Source organism: Phoca vitulina, unplaced genomic scaffold (assembly GCF_004348235.1).
Source record: "Phoca vitulina isolate PV1807 unplaced genomic scaffold, GSC_HSeal_1.0 scaffold10, whole genome shotgun sequence".
Taxonomy (NCBI): Eukaryota; Metazoa; Chordata; class Mammalia; order Carnivora; family Phocidae; genus Phoca; species Phoca vitulina.
Genome location: NW_022589713.1, coordinates 16,420,487 through 16,442,539, shown reverse-complemented (window position 1 = coordinate 16,442,539; position 22,053 = coordinate 16,420,487). Strand labels below are relative to the sequence as shown.

General features: G+C 39.5%; 1 protein-coding gene across 1 annotated transcript in view; it reads left to right on the top strand.

Annotated features, from left to right (window-relative positions):
- Positions 1 to 5,776: 5,776 nt before the first annotated feature.
- SLC25A36 (solute carrier family 25 member 36) overlaps positions 5,777 to 22,053 on the top strand; it is a 38,885-nt gene continuing 22,608 nt past the window's right edge. The window contains exons 1-2 of the mRNA XM_032408590.1: positions 5,777 to 6,097; positions 19,509 to 19,673. Of these exons, the coding sequence (XP_032264481.1) occupies positions 6,057 to 6,097; positions 19,509 to 19,673 (206 nt within the window). The 5' untranslated portion in view covers positions 5,777 to 6,056. The remainder of the gene's footprint in view (positions 6,098 to 19,508; positions 19,674 to 22,053) is intronic.

The following is a 22,053-nucleotide window of genomic DNA, read 5'->3' as shown; positions in this document are numbered from 1 at the left end:
CCAGGCCCTCAGTCAGGAATTTTTCAGTCAGGGCCAATGAATCTGCCACTTGGGCCTTCTCCATACCCCAAAGAAAGATGAGGTCATCAGCATAAGGCCCCTCACTTTTCCCCCTAAGGGAAAGCTACCTTGCCCGAAACAATCCTTTTCTTTTGCTAATAACTTTCTTGCCCCACCCTTCTTCTATAAAAACCTTCCATTTTGTACATTTCCTGTGAAGGCCCCTGTATTTCCTAGATGGGATGCTGCTGCCCAATTCCTGAATCATTTAATAAAGCCAATTAGGTCTTTAAAATGTACTCAACTAAATTTTTGTTCAACACCATTCATCTGATAATGGACACTTGGGCTGCTTCCACCTTCTGGCTCTTATGAATAATGCTGCTAAGAACATTGGTATGAACTTATCTGTTTGTCTCTGCTTTCAGTTCTTTGGGGGTATATACCTAGAAGTGAAATTGCTGGAACAAAGGGTAATTACGTGTCTAAGTTTTTGAGGTACTGCCGTAGGGATTTTCACAGCAGCTGCGCCATTTTACACTCCTACCAGCAAAAGCACAAGGGTTCCAATTTCTCCACATCTTGGCCAATACTTGGTACTTTCTGTTTGTGTTTGTTGTTTTTAGACTAGCCATCCTAATGGGTGTGAAGTAATATCTCATTGTGATTTTGATTTGCATTTCCCTAGTGATTAGTGATGTTGAGCATCTTTTCATGTGCTTATTGGCCATTTGTATATCTTCCTTGGAGAGATGTCTATTCAAGTCCTTTACCCATTTTTTTTAATTGAGTTGTTTGTTTGCCTTTATTACTTTGTAATAAAAACAAAGAATTAATAAAAGCAAGATCCCCACCCCCACTCCCACCCCCCAAAAAAGCAAGATCCAAATGCCAATAGGCAAGTCAGATTTCAAAGCAGGGGCCCTTGGTAAGGCCCTAAGATGGATTCTTAAATGGGAAGCAGGTACTACTTCTGTATTACCACAAATTGTTGAAGTCCCAGGCATTGCCCAGACAGAACTGAAAAAGTGTGTACCCTTCTCTCTCTCTCAACAAAATCTATACATTTCTTTGCAAGTTCTCTTCACCTTTCTAATACCCCTGTCCTGGAGGGTAGGAAAAATTGGATTTGGGTTTGTTTTTCCTAAGCCTCCTGGGACACAGTCCTGAACTAGACCATAAGGGATGGTGTTTCCTACAAGCAAACTGTTGATGCATTCTGGGTAAAATCCATTTCTTTAACCTCCTTATCTATTTCCAACACTAGCTCTGCTTTTACCTGTGTATCTAAGAAGAACCTCTTATCCCTGAATGTGTTGCACAGGGTGGCTGATGGAAGGGGTGCTCCGTGGGAGATCAAACCTGCATTAGGGAACAGCTGCTCTCCTGACTCTGCGTGGGGCTCAGAGGTAAGAGCACACTTGTCCTCTGATGACCACATTCTTCATAAGTTCCTCCCAAAGCTCCCCACCCTCTGCCCTCTTGTAGTAACTATTGCTAATATTCTCCATCAACCAAAAAACAGTTGAGATGGTATAGAACAGAGGATAAGCTTACAGACTCTGGAGTCAGACTACCCAGATTTTCATCACAGCTCAGCTACTTGCTAGTTGAGTCCCCTTGACAAATCCTCTAACCTCTCTGCATCTCCGTTTCCTCGTCCGTAGAATGTACCTCATTAGGTTCTAGAGAGTTAATTTACATACATGTGACGTGCTTGCAACAATGCCTGGCACATGATGAGTGCTGTATAGATCAGCTCTGAGAGGACTCCCATCGTGGCACAGAGTACCCAGAAGGGCACTTGCTCTGCTCCTACCAATGATTTCTTCTGAGCAGTGGAATTTAGGAAGGGTGGTTGAGGAGAGGATTTTAATTTCTACTTCATGCCCCTCTGTATTGTTTGAATTTATTACTTTTTATTAATAGGAAAATAAATAAATAAAATGGCATCTGGTTAAGAGAATGTAAAACAGTCTCTCCCAACGTCCCACTGAAATAGCTAAGAAGATACAGAGATTTAAAAACAACAACAACAACAACAATCCTGGGGTGTCTGACTGGCTCAGTTAGGACAGCATGCGCCTCTTGGGGTTGTAAACTCAAGCCCCACCTTGGGGGTTGAGTTTACTTTAAAAAAAAAAAATCTTATCCAAACATTTAAAACTCATGTTGCCAGGGCACCTGCCTGGCTCAGTTGGTGACTCTAGATCTTGGGGTCCTGAGTTTGAGCCCCAGGTGGGGTGTAGAGATTACTTAAATAAATAAAACTTAAAAAAAAAAATAAAACTAATGTTGCCAATCCAAAGCTTGAAACTCATACAAATTTTCTGTACCTCCAAGACTAATAAAATCGAAGTGTGTGGAAGGGGTAGCATCAGTGTTTCATCTATGGTCCACTCCCCACAAATAGCTACTAAAAACTTTTCTTTAGCCCATTAGCAATTAAAATTCGAGGCCAGTACCAATCAGGAAAGACAGTAGCAGTCCCTCTACCTCACAGTGAGCTTATCTGTTTTGAGATGAGCATCCAGTTGTGGCCACCCCTTCCCCATCAGTTTCTCTTTCCAGATTCAATTTAAAAAAAAAAAAACTACAACTCCCAGAAGACCCCTGGGCAAAAATAGGGGGCTGGGGGAGGTGAAGGTGTGCCTGACGCTAAAGCGTGGTCTCGGCTCCACTCACCCTGCCTTAACGTCCTTCTCCCGGAAAAGCACCTGGCAGCTCAAGAAGCCTCTTCTTTGTGCTGGTCTTGAAGGATGTGCTCTAGTCAACAGGAGTGAAGAAGTATGGTTATAAAAGAGCAGGCAGAGGGCTGTGCTGCGAAACTTCAGCAAGCCTGACAGCCAAGCCAACCCTGGATCTCCACAAGAATGGTGACCTCGGCAACCACAGGTCAGTGGGCGGTCCCCATGACATACCAAGCAGACCGTGCAGGGGGCGGAGTCTTCTTCCACGATGGCATCTGAAGGAAGTTCAAAAGGAAAGGGTCACAAATGAACTATTATTGCTCATAAAGGAAATAACTGTTATACATAAGAACCCTGGCTCCCTCCTTGCCAGTTTTAAAAGCTTCATTAAATGTAATTACTGTGACATTCGCTATGTCAAAAACAGGGAGCTAGAGCTATTGTCCTAAAAGAAATACATCTAAAATGGTGCAGTCACTTTGGAAAACAGTCTGTCAAGTATTCAAAGGGTTAAACATAGAGTTATCCTAAGATCCAGCAATTCCACTCTCAAGTACCTTACCAAGAGAACTAAAAACGTATGTCCATGCTAAACTTTGTACACAAATGTTCATGGCAGGGGCACCTGGGTGGCTCAGTCGTTAAGCGTCTGCCTTAGCCCTGCATTGGGCTCCCGGCTCTGCGGGAAGCCTGCTTCTCCCTTTACCACTCCCCCTGCTTGTGTTCCCTCTCTCGCTGTGTCTCTGTCAAATAAATAAATAAAATATTAAGAAAAAATGTTCGTGGCAGCGTTATACATGATAGCCAAAAAAACAGAAGTAGTCCAAAGAGCCATCAGTTGAGAAGAAATCAACAAAATGGGGTATATTCGTACAATGGAATATTATTGTTCAGTTGTAAAAGGGAATGAAACACTGATCCGTGCTACAACATGGATGAACCTTGGAAACATTATGCTTAGTAAAAGAAACCAGACACAAAAGGCCACATATTGTATGATTCTTTTTATATGAAAAGTCCAGATTAAGCAAATCTAGAAAGATAGAAAGTAGATTAGTGGTTGCCAGAAGACAGGGGGAGAGGAGAATGGAAGTGACTGCTAGTAAATGTAGGGTTTCTTTTTCAGTGCAGAAAATGCTCTAGAATTAGATAGTCGTGATGGTTGTACAACTATGAGAATATACTAAAAACCACTAAATTATGCACTTTATGTGGTTTATGGCATGTAAATGATACCCCCAAAAACCTGCTATAAAAAAGAAGTGGTCCCCAAATGCTAATGCAATGGTTTTGGGGTAGTATGGCTGGGTAACAATTTTTATTTTTTACTTTTCTGGGGTTTTTTTGTTTTTTTGTTTTTTTGTTTTCAAAATTTCCCTCCTCTAATGGGCAGCTATTATTACCTCACCAACCGAAGCTCTGGAATCAGACAGACTCTGCTGGATTCAAATCCAAGCTCCTTCTGAATGAACTGGTTAGTCTTGGGCAAGTTACTTAATTATTCTACACCTCAGGCTCTTCATGGAAAATTGGGGCAATAATAGTGCTTACCACAGGGTAGTTGCGAGAATTTAATAAAAGAATGATGTAAAGTGCTTAGATCAGAGCTTGGCATATTAGTAAGTGTTCAAGAAATATCAGCTGCCATTTTCTGTTTAGGTGTTTTTTTTTTTTTAAGTAATATCTACGTCCAACATGGAGCTTGAACTCACCACCCAGAAACCAAGAGTCGAATGCTCTACCTACTCAGCCAGCCAGGTGCCCCCTGCTATTTCTGTTAAGAATATAAGACAGTAAAATAATACTACTAATTTTTATAGATACTACTTACACAGCACTGCTGTTGATGCTTTACATATTTTAATGCATTTAGTCCTCACAACTACCTTAGGAAGTGGGGCACTCTTATGCCCATTTTACAGATGAATATTAACTATGATATTTGCCAGTGGCATGCAGTCTGTACATTTGGTAGGAATTTAGGAGTAGGTGAAGAGCATAGAGAGCTGAGGCAATCAAGGAGTACTCCATGAAGAAAGTGGCCCTGGAAGGAAAGTAAGGTGGCCCTGGATAATCCCACATAGGTGGGAAAGGGTGGTGAGGGCCTTGCAGGTGGAATGGAAGTTACCCAACAAAGAGGTGGAAAATATTAAAATTTGTTCAGGGTGGGTACAGATTATGTGATGAACACAGATTATGTGTTATATTATTTTCTGTACCTTTGTGCACCTTAGAAATAATTACTAATTAATAAAACTAAAAATATTTTAGTCACTGTGTTCTGGAGAAATAGAACATTTTCCTTCCCTGAGTCTTTGACTTATGTAGTATATATATAAAACATTTGCTGGTTAGAAGAATTAGTAAATGTTAGTTCTCTTTATTCTTTCTAAAATAAACCTTAGTTTTTAAATTCTATTTGCCTGTTACTACGCCTGAGTTTCTTTTTTCCATATGGATCTATCTTACTCCTTGTCACAATTGCACATTGCCGAGTAGCAATGGTCCATGATTTATTTTTCCCCTCCCTACTGATCCCAGTTTTCTATTACAAGCATTGTTTGTAAACATTGTACCCTTGTAAAAGCCTTTCCCATGCACTGCCTGGGGTAGATACTAGGAAGCGGAAATGCCATAAATCCAATTTTCAAAAAGTGAATCAAACGGGGGGGTGAATGCAAAATCTCTGTACGTCCCTCTCAATTTTGTTGTGAACCCAGAACTGCCTTTTAAGAAAAAATAGTCTTAAAAAAAGAAAGTCAGAGACCGGGCACGCTGGCGAACTGGGAGTCCAGGCAGTTTCTCCTGTGGTCCGGGCTGGAGCGGGGGACTCCCATCAGCCTGCCGGGCCCGGGCCCAGGTGGCACCGGTGCAGCCTCCCCGCCCCGGATTAGGCGCAAGAGCACGGTGACCTACTACCCTCAGGACACGCGCTCCGCCCCGCCTCACGGCCCCTTTCATTGAAAAAAAAAAAACAACAACAACCAAAAAAACCACCCTTGGCGATCACGTGAAAGCGGCGTGCCGGCCGCATGACGTCACGCAGCGCGGACCAATGGAAGCTTCTGTTTATGTCGGGGGTCACCGGAATATCCGAGCCCCCGCACGCAGCCTCGCCCCTCCGCCGACGGCGCCGCGCCGCTCTCCGGCTCTGGTAGAGAGCGTTCAGCTGGAGCGGGAGGCGGCGCGGCTGTAGAACCGCGGGGAGGGCTGCGCCGGTTGCTTTCTGCAGCCGCTTCTCCCTAGCCGGTCCCCCGCCGTCCCTGGGGCGCCGTGTGGCTCTAGACCGGGACCGAAGCTGCCGGCCGCCGCGGGTGGCCGGATCCGCGTCCCGCCTCAGCGCCCGGAGGACATGCGGGAGAGAGAATGACCCAGAGGGACACGCTGGTGCATCTGTTTGCCGGGGGGTACGGTCCAGACAGGGCGTGCGGGCTGGGGCTGAGGGTGCTGGGCTGAAGGCCGTGGCCTGACACGCGGGCGAGAGAGGGGTGAGGGGGCTCCAGCCCGCCGGGCCGAGAGGCGTAAGGGGGCTTGAGCCGGGGGTTGCTGAGGAGGCTGAGGCCCGGCGGGGAGGGATGAGGGATGAAGCCGGGGCGGGACGTAAGGCTTTGGGCCCGCGGAGCCGCGGCGAGGCTGGGGCGGTATCCGAGAGCCTGATGAACGGCGGGCGGGGCCGGGGGGGGGGAACGAAGCGGGCCGGGGCCCCGCGCCGCGGCCTAGCGCGTGTCCGGGATGCGGGCCGCGGAAAGGAGCGTGGCTGCAGGCCTCGCGGAGGTTTCTAGGCCTGGGGGACAGGACGGAGGTGCGGAGGCCGAGGACAAAATGGGCGCCGGGGCCACCTCCTCCCTCCCCCCCCTTGCCGCGCGGGCTGAGAGGCGTCCTCACGTCGCTCACGCCCCACCTCGGACCTCGGGTAGCTGATTTCCCGGCCCGCGCTGCCCGGCTGGGCCCTGGCAGGGGGGCGGGGGGGCTTCCCGCACCCGGGGGAGGCTTTGGTGTTCACTCGCCGGCTGGAGCTGTAGGTTTCTCGCTCTTGGTTTTCTGCCCGAGCTTCTCCAGGTTGCAAGATGCGGTGCCAAGCAGTATTGCCTTTGGGGTCAGATTCTTTTCATGAAAACCAACCCTCCTGTGCACCCGCTGCTTTTTGTCTGCTTTAAAGGAGAAAGTCGGGGGTGGGAGAGGTCAAATGCTTTGGCGATAGTTACTGTGTATACAAGATTAGGACTAAGCCTAAAGCCTCCGTGATTGCCAACCTAAATGCTACAGATATTTTGTTGAGCCAGTTGAGTCTCTTTTTTAGGTTTGTTCCTTCCAAATTATTGGGGAATCCTAGCATTTTTAAGTTTATTTATCTGTAGGATCATAGTCATCAAAAAATGGCTGCGGTGAGTTATGCTAAGGCTCTATATGGTCTATATGACCATATAAAGTCGCATCCCCTTAAAGCGTAGAGTTTGTTTTTCAGTCAGCCACTTTAAGATTTTATTGCCAATGATGGTAATACTTTCCTTGGATTGGCACATTCACTCAACAAACTTTTATTGTACACCAGTCGTGGGCCAGCCACTGTTCTGGAATAAAAAAATATTTTTCTTTTAATCCGTGAGACCAAGTTTAGACGAAGTTTACTTTCCATATTTCTGATACTTTTGCCAGTAATCCATATTTCTGATATGTTAAACCAATAATCTCGGCAAATTAAATCATTTTTTTAAAAAAACCATTAGCCATGTAGATGTTCTTGTAAAGATGTCATGTTAGGCAAATTATGAGGCTTCCTCATGTAATTCCATGACAGGGTAATACCTGAAAGTTAGGAGACTGCACATCTACTTCTGGCTGCTATTTTAATTTGAGTGAAAAATGGACAAAACCTTTTATTTTAATTGCTTCATTTGTAAAATGAGGAAGGTGTACTATACGATCTCTAAGGCCCTTCCCAGGTCCTAACATTTCTATTACTCTGCATTCAAAATTCATATATCAAGTTTTGTTAAAACTTGTAGGGCACGGTAGTTAGATTGCACTAAATTCCCAGTTTGGATTAAGATTATCTGTCACTTTTTTGTTATTAATACATGTAAAAGGACCTCCTGGTTAGCTTTTTCTTTAAAAGCAGAAATGGAGTTTTTGCAGCATCTAAACACCAATAGATTTAGGATCCTCCCCTACCCCAAAGAACCTAGCATTTGCAGGTTATTTAGAGTATTAAATGAGGTACTGGGATGTAAGGCCTGACAGGACATAGGTGATCAGCCTTATAAATTCCGTCCTTTGTATCTCTTGATTTTATATTTACATGTGGTTGCATAACTTGTTGCAATAGAACCTGGTTTATCTTTTTTTTTTTCTGGTTTATAATTTTTAGAGAAATTTTAGGACTAGGAAGGATGGTAAAAATCATCTGGTTCAGCCCCTTAAAAATATGGAAAAATACTGAGGTGTATTGATTTACCCAAGGTCAAACAGGTTTCTATACGTGTAAAATGAGAGGTAAATAATCTCTACAGATCCTTCCAGCTCTATATTATATAAAGCCAATTTTATTATTTATTATTTATATATTATGTATTATTTATTATAAGCATTTGTGGAAATGCAAATAATCTCTACAGATCTTTCCAGCTCTATATTATATAAAGCCAATTTTGTAGAATATCCTAGAGGTCTGTATGGTAAACTTTGTGGAAATGCCCATTGTTGTGTCAGTTACATTGTTCTTTTTTTTTTTTTTTTAAAGATGTGGGGCAGTTTATTATTTTCACAAATTGTTCCTAGAGATCTGAGACTAGAGTACTGAAAAGCTAAATTCACAAAGAAAAATGGTCATTCTTGAAGTACAAAAATGTCATTAATGACTTTTTGTTTGTTTTGGTTTTTTTCCTATTTATTTGATGTAGTGTTCCATGATTCATCGTTTGCGTATAACACCCAGTGCTCCATTCAGTACATGCCCTCTTTTAATACCCATCACCAGGCTAACCCATCCCCCCACCCCCCTCCTTTCTAGAACCCTCAATTTGTTTCTCAGAGTCCATAGTCTCTCATGGTTCGTCTCCCCCTCTGATTTCCCCCCCTTCATTTTTCCGTTCCTACTATCTTTTTTTTTTTTTTTAAACATGTATTATTTGTTTCAGAGGTACAGGTCAATTTACATTGTTCTTAATTGAAGATGTTGAATTCTTTTATATATGAAAGTGGCTTATTTAGGCAATCAATTCTGGTACATTCTTCATAGAAAACTAGATTTCATTATTTTTTATCCTAATAGAATTATGTTAATTAGTAGTTAGGAAAGTTATTTTTTACTTTAACAATAACAAGTAGTTACAGAAAAGGAGATCTTTTTATTAGCTGTTGTAACTGGGCTGCTTCACACACAGGTACCATTTAGATTAAGTTATAAAAACTCAATATATTTTAATAGAACTAAACCTTTTGCAGTGGCATTTAATCTTAGGCAAAACTTGCCTGAGAATGGGGCCTTTGGATTGTTTCCCTGATGATTATAATTGTATTCAAGTATGTGTTTATCAGGATCTCAGGGAGATTTCTAATAGCCTAGTAGCTATATTATTAAATCAGGAACATTTGCAACAGACCGGTGCTGACCTTGGGTGTGGTTGACATACTCACATGCATAACTTACACTTTCTTTAAGACACCCTTTGGTCCCATTATATTTTTTGCCAGAGTTAATATTCAGAGTTTGTAAGGCCATTGGTTAGATCAGTTGAGTTATGGAGGCAACTCGTAACAACCTGCCAAAAGGATGTAGGTAAGATTTAATTTAAGCTGTATTTTTAATGACACTATATGTATATCAAATTCTTTAATAGAACTGTATATTATATAGTTATTGTGTCAGTTTTCTACCAAGAGGCAGGTTGCTTTTTTCTTTTTTATTTGAGGGAGAGATTGTCTCAAATAGGAGGAGTAAACCTTAGAAACTGTCCTTTCTAGGTTTTTGATGTTATAGAATAACGAACTTGTATGCTCTTCAGCTATCAAACTTGACTATTCTTTCCTTGGAATTCTTTGCTAATCGAAGCACTTAAAAGCAAATGAGCCAGCAACTTTGAGTTTTAAGTTTTTCTTTTAACAATAAAGCTCCAACTTAGTACTTTATTGTTAGTAGCAAGTTACATTGGTGATAACTTAAAACTGATCTTAACTCATTGACCACATCAGTGGATCAGAGGGACTCAGGAGCAGTTAGAAGGCAAAAAAGAAAGTGAAGGCTTGCTTAAGGCACTTGGAGTGGGGATATTGAGGGAAAATGTGAGAGGAAGTTTAGAATGTAGAAACCAGAGAGACTTGAGGATAATTGGATGTCAGAAAGTCTCTATATGCCTTTGTCACCCTTGTTAGCCTTCAGTACCTCATACTAAGGTAATCATAGGAGCTTCTTCACGTGGTCTTCTGTTAATTGTATATATTTAAGGTGTACAACATGATGATTTGATAATAAGTATACATAGTGAAATGATTATGACATAACATCTGATGTAATTACCATTTTTTGTATGTGAGAGCACCTGAAATCTACTCTTAGCAAATTTCCAGTATTCAATACAGTAGTATTAATTTTATTTTATTTTATTTTATTTATTTATTTTTTTTTTTTAAGATTTTATTTATTTATTTGAGAGAGAGAGAGAATGAGAGAGAGCACATGAGACGGGGGAGGGTCAGAGGGAGAAGCAGACTCCCTGCTGAGCAGGGAGCCCGATGCGGGACTCGATCCAGGGACTCCAGGATCATGACCTGAGCCGAAGGCAGTCGCTTAACCAACTGAGCCACCCAGGCGCCCAGAGTAGTATTAATTTTAGTCATTATGCTATACATTAGAACTTTAGACTTACTCATCCTATATAACTGCAGATTTGTGCTGTTGACTAGTACCTTCCCATTTCCCACACCTTCTTGCACCTGATGACTACCCTTTATGCTTCTATCTTATTTGACTTTAGATTTTATATGTAAGTGAGATCGTGCAGTTTTTTCCTTTCTGTGTCTGGCTTATTTCACTTAGCGTAATGTCTTCCATGTTCATTTGTGTTATTGTAAATGGCAGGATCTTCCGCATGGCCTTCTTGATCCTGGATTCTTCCTAGCCCCACTACATTCTACATTTCTATCTTGCTAGTTTTGTTTTTTAAGATTTTTTTAATTAAGAGAGAGCGAGCACAAGTGGAGGAGGGCAGAGGGAGAAGTAGAAGCAGATTCTCCCCTGAGCAGGGAGCCGTTCTACTGGATCCCAGGACCGCGGGATCATGACCTGAGCTGAAGGCAAACACAACTGACTGAGCCACGCAGGCGCCCTATCTTGCTAGTTTTTTAAAGCATTATATTGGCTGTTCAACTCAGTGTCCATGAGGAGTTTGCTTATTATAAATAGTAAAAAATAATTAAATCAGTATTCATTGTTAAGAAACTTTCTTGGGGCGCCTGGGTGGCTCAGTCGGTTAAGCGGCTGCCTTCGGCTCAGGTCATGATCCTAGGGTCCTGGGATCAAGTCCCGCATCGGGCTCCCTGCTCAGTAGGGAGCCTGCTTCTCCGTCTCCCTCTGCCTGCCTCTCTGCCTACTTGTACTCTCTCTCTCTCTCTGTCAAATAAAAAAATAAAAATCTTTAAAAAAAAAAAAACATCTATAAGCAGATTTTAAAAAAAAAAAAGAAACTTTCTTTGTGGGAGAGTAGAATAAAACAAATAATTTTAAATGTTACGGTTTTTATATAGAATGTTTAAGAAATAATTTCTAGTCTTTTCCATTGTTTTATGACTTGCTTAATAAAATAATTGTGCTGTCCAAAATCTTATAGATTAATAAATGAGACACATATATATTTAATATATTTTAGTTGTACTCACATCCCTTTAATTGTGAAGCTGAGAATGCATTGTCCCTAGCCTCCAGCTATTAAGTAGCATGCTGCTTTAATCTTGCACTAAATTGACAGTGCATAGAAGATATCTCTACTCAGAAGCTACTTAAGATGTGTAATAACAATACAGAAGAGGGGTGCCTGGGTGGCTCAGTTGGTTAAGCGTCCGACTCTTGATTTGACACTCAGCTTATGATCTCAGGGTTGTGAGATAAAGCCGGTGTCAGGCTCAGCGCTGGACCTGGAGCCTGTTTAGGATTCTCTTCTCTCCCTCTCTGTCCCGTTCCCCCCCCCCCCCGCCCCGCTCTCAAAAAAAAAAAAAAAAAATACAGAAGAATAAATTTTTCCTTTTATATCCTTGGTTAAATTGCATCTAATTTAGTATAAAACAGCATGCTTCAAATTGTATAGCAGCCTATTAGTGGATTATGAAATCAGTTTGGTTGATTTGTGACCAACCTTTTAAAAATAGTAAGTATTCTGTGAAATGTTTGGGCATGTGGATATACTGTTTCTTTTTTTTTTTTTTTTTTTTTTAAGATTTTATTTGACAGAGCACAAGCAGAGGGAGAGGGAGAAGCAGGCTCCCCACGGAGCAGGGATTCTGATGCAAGACTTGATCCCAGGACCCTAAGATCATGACCTTAGCCGAAGGCAGCCACTTAACCGACTGAGCCACCCAGGCACCCCTATTTCTTGATGTAAAATATTTCTTGTGGAATTGAAGTCAGAGATTTGAAAGGGAAAGAGCTGGACTTAAAATCAGCATATTTGGGTTGTTCTTTAGTTGACTCAACTTGGAGCGACTAATTTTCCCTTGCAGGATTTTTGTTTCCTCATCTGCGGAATAAGGAAGTTGGGCCAAATACACGGTTTCCTACCTCCTTTTCTTTTTCTCTTTTTTTTTTTTTTAAAAGACTTTATTTGAGAGTGAGATCACGAGAGTGGGGAGGGTCAGAGGGAGAAGCAGACTTCCTGCTGAGCAGGGAGCCGGTGCGGGACTCCAGGAGGATCATGACATGAGCCAAAGGCAGTCGCTTAACCAACTGAGCCACCCATGCGTCCCTGTTTCCTACCTCCTAAATCCTGAGTTACCAAATGCTACAGTGTTCACTCACTGATTCAGCATGAGTGCTTGCTATGTCCCAGGCATTAACAGAGATGTTGGGGTTATAGTAAGTGGATATAAATTGCTGATTTCCTGATGCTTACATTGTAGCATCAGGGAACACAGAAGACAAAGTAAATAAAATATTTAGTATTTTAAGTGGCAGTATGGGCTGTAGAGAAGAGTAGTTCAAGAAAGGTGGATAAAGAGTCAGTGTGAAGGATTCTATATATGGTGATCAGAGAGGACATAACTGAGAGGTGACAACTGAGCAAAGATAAAGAGGTAAGGTGGTAACCCATTCTTCTATTCAAGGCAAGAATATTACAGATGCAACAGCAAGAATAGAGATCCTGAGACAGGAGCATGGTTCATGTATTAAATTCTAAGTAGAGTTACAGCAGAGGTCAGTGGCTTAGACCAGGATGGAAATGATGAGCAGTGGTTAAGATTGTGGGTTTATTTTGGAGTACTAAGTCAAAGACACTTGCATACCATGCACATCATTTTTTCATGGGGTCCAGTGAGTGGGTCCCAAAAGCATCAGCCACATTCTCCAGTTAAAAACCACTGCTATTTAAAAAAAAAAAAAACTGATAAAATTTTGATTAAAATTACTTTAAAAATAATGTATGCGTATGGTGTTTTTAAAAAGCTGCTTTAAGATTTTTATTAAACAGCATTTCCCAACTCCCCTCCCCCCACATCTCCTTCCTAGTCTCAGCTATGTAGAATTTTCTTCATACTTTCTCTTCTAGTAGATGAGGATTTAGTTATACTATTTCCTATTTCCCCTTTTTTTCTGTCCTCTCAATATGTAGTTAGTTACATCACAATTTTTTGGTTAAATGAATAGTAAATGCCTACCTTACTGTGACAATATAAATATCAGTGATAGGAGGGCTCAGTTTGTGAGCTTTTCTTTCTTGAGTATCTTCATTTCCCCCCCTTGGAGTTAATAATTGCTACACATTTAAAAATGTTTGTTTAGTTATGTGAGTTCTTGAATATTTAGTTTCATATCCTCAAGTATATTCATCTGTCAGCCTTTTTTTCCTGGAGATCTTCATCGGTCTGAACTTTGTATTACCGAATCTTTTCTGGACTGGTTATTTTCTAAGCCTGACATTTCACTATCATCTTGGGATTCCTTTCTCCCTCTCCTAGGTTACTCATTCTGTTTCTAAATTCCCCCCACTTTATTGAGATATAATTGACCTATAACATTGTATTAGTTTTAGGTGTACAGCATAATTACTTGGAGTATTCCCTCCTCTTTTTTAGGTTAATCCCTAAACTTGTAGAACACATTCTTTAGTAGCTATAAAAGGTGTAAGGTAGGAAATTTCTTAAGTATTTCTTTGTCTGCAGTGTATTTATTTTTTCTGCTTGACAGGTCTGGTATAGAATTCTAGAATCAGTATATCTGCAGTTGGAAATTCTGACGTTACTCTGACATTTCCTATGTATATAACCTTTTATCCTTTCTGTGGAACTTGATGGGATCTTTGTTCCCAGTATTTTATTTTATTTTATTTTAAAGATTTTATTTATTTATTTGACAGAGACACAGCGAGAGAGGGAACACAAGCAGGGGGAGTGGGAGAAGGAGAAGCAGGCTTCCCGCTGAGCAGGGAGCCCAACATGGGGCTCGACCGCAGGACCTTGGGACCATGACCTGAGGCGAAGGCAGACGCCCAGTGACTGAGCCACCCAGGCACCCCTGTTCCCAGTATTTTAAAAGATTGTAGTAGCTCACCTTGGTGTAGGTGTTGGTTTTGGTTTTTTTTTGGTATCTATTGATTCTACCTGTGAAACCTGACCTCAGAGATTCTTGAATTCTCATGTTCTTTAGAGAATTAAGCTTCTGCCTGGGAATATAGTTTTACCCAGTGTGTGGGTGTTGGGGTAGATCCACCTGGGTATCCCACCTTTGCTATATAGCCTATCAGCCAGGCCTGTTTTCAGTTCTTTGCCTCACCTCCATCTTGAATACTTTGTGCACTAATCTTTAGGCCTCTGAGATTCTGCAGGGCTTTTCTTCGGTATTTCCTTCTACAATTCTTTTTGCCTCTTTACTAATAAGTCAGTTACCCCTTCCTATATGCTTCTTTGCTTGAAATCTTGGGTCTTGTTCATTTCTCCCCTGGTTCTCTCTGTCCTTGTGGCATATTTCTTTAAACAATGAGATTTTTGACATGGAGAGGAAATAATCTGAAGTTAATCCTGTTTTCATAAGGTGAGATTTTAAATGTTTGACTCCAGTAGTTTTGTTCTCTGCATCAATTCTAATGATTTCAGCATGCATAATAATTTTAAATGACTTTAAGGTAAAAACAGCATGAGAGATTCTGGAGTGTCACCCTTATGCTTACATACCTATTGAATTTCATAACATAAAACTGCTTCAGGACAGCCTAAGTGCTTGTGTGTACACCCACTTAAACCATCCCCCAGCTCTGTATAACTTAGATCCTCATTACTTGAATTGTTTTTTTAAGGAATCATAGTATATATCTTGTCTGTGGTCTGGCCATAAAGTATATGTAATAGTTATGTTGGATTTCCATTACTGCTATCTGTAATAGATGCTGATAACTTCAGTAGCTAATATTTACTGAGCATTTTCTATGTGCCATGTCATGAAATACTTTACATGGGTCATATCATATATCACTTTACAACAAGGCTGTTTTCCCCAGTAGATTGTTTTCTTTATGTAGTAGGTTTATTTTCTTGCAGCGAGGAATGACAGGGTAGGAGTTTTGGCCTATGTGCTAACTTTGCTTTTTCTTTTTTTTTTTTTTTTAATTAATTTGTTTATTTAAGTGTTTTTTAAGATTTTATTTATTTGAGAGAGAGAGAGCACAAGAGCGGGGAGGGTCAGAGGGAAAAGCAGACTCCCTGCCAAGCAGGGAGCCTGACGCGGTACTCGATCCCGGGACTCCAGGATCATGACCTGAGCCGAAGGCAGTCACCTAACCAACTGAGCCACCCAGGCGCCCTAAGATTTTATTTTTAAGTAATCTCCACATCCAGCATGGGACTTGAACCCACAACCCTGAGATCAAGAGTCGCACGCCCCATTGACTAAGTCTTGGGTTTTGTTTTGTTTTGTTTTTAAAGATTTTATTTATTTATTTGACAGAGAGACAGCAAGAGAGAGAACCCAAGCAGGGGGAGTGGGAGAGGGAGAAGCAGGCTTCCCGCTGAGCAGAGAGCCTGATGTGGGGCTTGATCCCAGAACCCTGGGATCCTGACCTGAGCTGAAGGCAGACACTTAACAACTGAGCTACCCAGGCACCCCTGTTTTGTTTTTAGGTAGGCTTCCTGACCATCATGGAGCCCAGTGTGGGGCTTGAACTCACAACCCTGAGACCAAGAGTCGGATGCTTAACTGACTGAGCTACCCAGATGCCCCTGGGCACCCCTGTTTTTATTTCTTAATTATAGAAGTAATTCATGTTCATTGTGAAAACCAAGAAAACATTTTTTATGTTTTATAGAATATAAAACCAAAATACATACGCACTGTTATTATAAATTTGGGGCCTATTTGGTTTTTATCTCCAATAAATGTAATAATAAAGTAAATATACTAAACAGCTAAAAAAAAAGCCAGGTAAATTCAAATTAAAACAGGTATGATTTATTGAGTGTAAATCAGTATTGTAGTGTGAATACAGTGTGTTTTACTGCACAGGCTGTCTTGAGTTCTGCAGCATATGCTACATCGTGTACTGTGATTCACATTTCTTGCCACTTAGCCCTCAACAATTGACAGAAACAAACTTGTGGCTTCTGTTAAAGCTTTTCCTTGTGGTCTTTTATATAAAGTTGACCCTTGAGCAACATGGATTTGAACTGATAGGGTCCACTTATATGCAGATTTTTTAAATAAATACAGTACTGTAAATAGTTTCCTTATATGATTTTCATAACATTTTCTTTAGCTTTATAGTAAGAATACAATATATAATACATATACAAAATATATGTTACATGTTTATGTTATTGGTAAGGCTTCCAGTCAACAGTAGACTATTAGAAGTTAAGTTTTGGGGGAGTCAAAAGTTACATGTGGACTTTTAACTACATGGGGTAGGGGAGGTTGGTTCCCCTAACCCCCATGTTTGGGAGTCAACTGTAATGAGGTTTTAAGCCTTTTCTGTAGCTGTTTAAAAATTAAACCTGTTCCTTATTTACTGAGTATGGAGTCTCCCTCGATCTAGTTAATTTTGTTTCAAATCTTTTATAGCCCTACTATTTATCTAATTGATGTATTGATTTCTGACAGTATAATTACGGTTTTGATCTTTCCTTTTGGGGGTTTAATTTTTTTTAAATTTCCTATTTAAAACTCTTTAAGTGGAGTTTTTAGGAAAATTTAGTTTATTATGATTAAAATTTTAACATAATGTAATTGTATTCAATTCCAGGTAGTTCATATACTTAACATTTCTTACTAGTTTTCACATACTCGGTTTCTTCATCAGATTTATCAGGGTATACAATAAAATTCACCAAATAAAATTTGTTAAGTGTATAGTTCAGTAAGTTTTCGTAAATGTATAAGGTACTGTAACTACTCTTATAATCAAGATACAGAACATTTCTTTTATCCTAAGAATTTCTTCATGCCCTTTGTAGTCAGTTCCTACGTACTTCACTACCTCTTGGCAATCACTGATCTCATTTCTGTTCTAGTTTTGCCTTTTCCAAAAAGTCATTAAAATAAAAATGTCCTGAAACTAAAAGCCTTTTGTCCCTTACTTTTTTCAGTTAGCATAATGCTTTTGAGATTCATCCAGATTGTTGCGCCTTTTTTTTTTTTTTTTTTTTTTTCAGAATGTGATAATCTATTATAATGATATACCGTAACTTGTTTATCCCTTCAGTTGATAAGACATTTAGGTTTCCAGTTTTGGGCTATTAAGAGTAGAGCTGCGGTAAATATTCATGGACAGGTTTTTGTGCAGACATGTATCTGGATTTCTCCTGAGTCGATACCTAAGAGTGGGACTTTGTAAGAAACCAACAAGCTGCTTTTTCTGGGGTTTTTTGTGTTTTTTTAAAACCATTTTCTAAAATGACTACCATTTTGCATTCCCATCAACAATGTATGAGATTTCCAGTTGGTCTTTATCAGCACTTGGCTTTTTCATTCTTTTTCGTTTTAGCCATTAATAGATGTATTGTCATCATAGCTCGTTGTGGTTTTAATTTGCATTTCCCTGATAAATGATTTTGAAAAAATCTTTCAGTGTTTATTTGCATCCATATATCTGGTGAAGTGTTTGTTCCAGTCTTTCTTTTGGGTTGTTTTTATCATTGAGTTGGTGTTTCTGAATATAAGCACTTTATCAGATGTGTGTTTTACAAATATTTTCTCTCAGACTGTAGGCTTGTCTTCATTTTCTTAACAGTTTCAAAGTGACAGTTTTTAATTTTGGTAAAGTCCAGTTTATCATTTTTTTTTTCTTTTACGATTCATGATTTTTTTGTTGTTATCTAGCCCAAAGTCGGTGATTTTTCTCCACATGTTTTCTTCTAGAAGTTTTACAGTTTCATGTTTTATATCTAGGTCTATGATTCATTCTGAGTTAAATTTTAAATACAGTATGAGGTAAGAGTCAAGTTTTATTTTACATATGGGTGTTCTCTATTATTGTATTTTTCACTTTTGTTGCATAAAATCTGTTTCAGTTTTATTTTCTTGATGGCAGGTACTGTTAGATCAGTATGAAATACTCTACCTTATTTAATGATTTGTCTTAAATTTTATTGGGAGTAATACTGATGCCATGCCTGCTTTTTTTATTATGTGATATACATACATATGTACACACACACATAGATGCGCACGCACACTTTTTTTTTTAATTCTGGAGGTAGAATTGTTTAGTATATTTCTGTGGGGGGCTGCTTTTCTTTTTCTTCCTTTAATGCCATGGAGGTCCAGGTTACTTCTGATTTAGTCTGCTTTTCTCTTTGACTGTATGGTGAGAACTCTCCTGAGTGATTTTCCTCTGGTTAAAAAGCGGTTGTCAAGGTTTCACAAGGTTTCACTTGGTAGCTGTTAGTGCTTTAAGAGAAAATTATTTCCCATTCTTGCATTTAAAAAGAATAATTACTCCAGCCTATCTTATATTCCTTGAAAAAGTTTAAATGATGTCATTTGTTAAGAGCTTTTATTTTGTTTTGGTGATCAGTTTTTCTATTTAAATTGGATTCTTCTAGCTAAGCCTACCTACCTTGTACAGATTCCTATATGAGGGCCTAATAATACTGACGTTGAGATACAAATGTCTTTTTTTTTTTTTTGTAGGTAAAACAGTTCTGAGTATTTGAATATTTAAAATAGGAAACATGATTATCTGTCAGTGATTAATTTTATTGCTCTGAAGACATATCTTGAGTTTTGAAAGATAGAGGAATTTGAGAGATAGGATATACCTCATATCGGATCCTAGGTGTCAACAACCACAAATAATATCTGGGCGAGGAGCACCAAATAAACCCTTAGGATACTATTTAAAACTATGATGTGACTTCCCAGTAGATTTTAGTAACAATACCTGCCATTTGGAGTCTTCTTTAATTATGCTTGCTAGGTAAATATTAAGCTCAGTTCTTTTTAGCTACTAAAGGTGTTTGTATGCAGTCAAATAAATGAAACATTAAAATTGTTTAGTCTTTTAAAATGAAAAATCTGAACACTTTAGTACCTTGGTGAAGCCCCAGTTGCCCACTCATTTTACAGTCTAAATGTGTGTACTAATTTACGGAGTAAATGGATTTGTTCTTTTCATTTTTTTGTAGATGTGGTGGTACAGTAGGAGCTATTCTGACATGTCCACTGGAAGTTGTAAAAACGCGGCTGCAGTCCTCTTCTGTGACACTTTATATCTCTGAAGTTCAGTTGAACACCATGGCTGGAGCCAGCGTCAACCGAGTAGTGTCTCCTGGACCTCTCCATTGCTTAAAGTGAGAGCACAGTATTCGTGAATTTTTTTTTTTAAGTCTGTTTACTTTAATGATACCCATGTGTTTTGTTTGTTTATATTCTGCCACATTTAAAAAGGCTTTTTACAAACTTATTAGTAGCGTTACTCTGAATTATATTCATCAGAAATGATAATCCCTAATGGAGAGGAACAGTTAGTTGGGTAATATAAAATGGAATATTATTTCCAAATCTTGTGTATTTGGAATATTTTTCTATATTTATTCAGTGGATTTGTTTTCTGAAAGTATTATAGGTATTCTGTTTCGGATTATTTGTCTTTGAAATGTGATAGTGTTAAAAGCCAATTCTTTTTGCGTGTTTTTTTAATTTTCCAAGTACTGACACACACAGTAAGTACATCCACTTAATGGCAATCTGTGATTTTTATATAACCTAAACATAACTGAAATTTAAAGCAGTGTTCTACTGATTTTAAGAGGTGAGTCAGTGTTTGTTTGACATTTCTTGGTGATTTGAAAAATATTTTGTTTTTACATTTTACCATACTTCATTATATTGCACATTGGATTTGAAAAGTCAAAACTATTGAAATTACGTTTTACATGTTCACACTTAGGTATGTAACTTGTATCTGCCTTATCAGGTCACTGGTACATCATCTATTTGAGCTTAGTTCAGTAGTGTTTATTTTGTGGCAGCAAATAAACTCAATACTGTGTGTTTACCTTAGTTACCAAAATTTACCCAGTACATGATAGGTAGAATAAAATTGTTAACAATTTTGGATTAAAGTGCCATAATTATAAGGACACCTGGGTGGCTCAGTCAGTTAAGCGTCTGGCTCTTGATTTCTGCTCAGGGTTGTGAGATGTAGCCCTATGACGCGCTCCGTGCTGGGCGTGGAGCCTACTCAAGACTCTCTCTCTCTCTCTCCCCCTCTTCATCTGCCCCTCCCTCCTTGTTAAATAAATAAATAAAATGCTATAATTATAGATGAATATCTGATGAATAAGAGTATTATCAATCTGATTAATAATATCATCTTGATAAGAATAGAACATTTTACCTATTAATAATAGATCATTTCAATATCATGATTTTGACTTTTATTACCACTGATTACCTCTCCTTAAACTGCTTTGACCTTTGTGACAGTACTATATATATATATTTATTTATCTATTTATTTAAGAGCGAGCAGGAGTGTGCATGAGCAGAGGGAGGGGCAGAGGGGGAGGAAGAGGGACAAGCAGACTCCGAGCTGAGTGCAGAGCCGGTGTGGGGCTCAATCTCCTGACCCTGAGATCATGACCTGAGCCGAAATCAAGTCAGATGCCTAACCAACTGAGACACCCAGGCTCCCCACCGTAGTACTATATTTTTTGTTCTATTTTTCAGTGGTTTTGCCGTCTCTGATTTTTCTCAGCAGTAGTAGGAATCCCTCTCAGCTTTGTTTTAATTTCTCAGTTTTTCTGGCCCTCTTGTAAGAGTTAGTTTAACATGTTTCACCTGTCATTAGTGTGTAGGTGACTTCTAAGTTTGCATTCTCTGCCTTAACATCTTTTTACTCTCATTCCCATTGTTACCCTACTCAGGGGCTCTGTCCCAAGCAATCTGTTTCATGGCTTTTTTTTTTCCTAACATCTTTACTTGAGGTATAAGTCACATACCATAAAATTAACCCATGTAAAATGTACAATTTGTTTTTAGTATATCCACAGAGTTGTGCAACCATTATGACCTTTCTAAATTTCGAACATTTTTATCATCACAAAATAAACCTTTATCTGTTGGCAGTCACTTCTCTTTTTCTCCATTCCGTCTCCCTCCATCCCTTAGCCCTAGGCAACTACTAATCTGCTTTCTGTCACTATAGATTTGCTTATTCTGGACATTCTATATAAATGGAATTATGTAATACACAGTCTTTTGTGATTGGTTTCTTTCACTTAGCATAATGTTGTCAAGATTTATCCATGTTTTAACAAGTATCTTTTTATTGTCAAGTATTGCTTTATATGGATGTATATCTCACATTTTGTTTATCCACTCATCAGTGATAGACATTGGTTTGTTTCCACTTCTGGAGTATTCTGAATGATGCTATTATAGAGACGTGTGTTTTCATTTTGAGGGATATGCTAGGAGTGGAGTTTCTCCATCATACGGTAACTTTATGTTTAACATTTTGAGGAACTATCACACTGTTTTCCAAAGTGGCTGCATCATTTTACATTCCTATCACCAATGAATGAAATTTTCAATTTCTGCACAGCCTCACCAGCCCCAGTTTTTTGGTTTTAAGTAGGCTCCATGCCCAGCATGGAGCCCAACTCAGGGATAACACAACCCTGAGATCAAGACCTGAGCTGAGATCAACAGTCAGACACTTAAGAG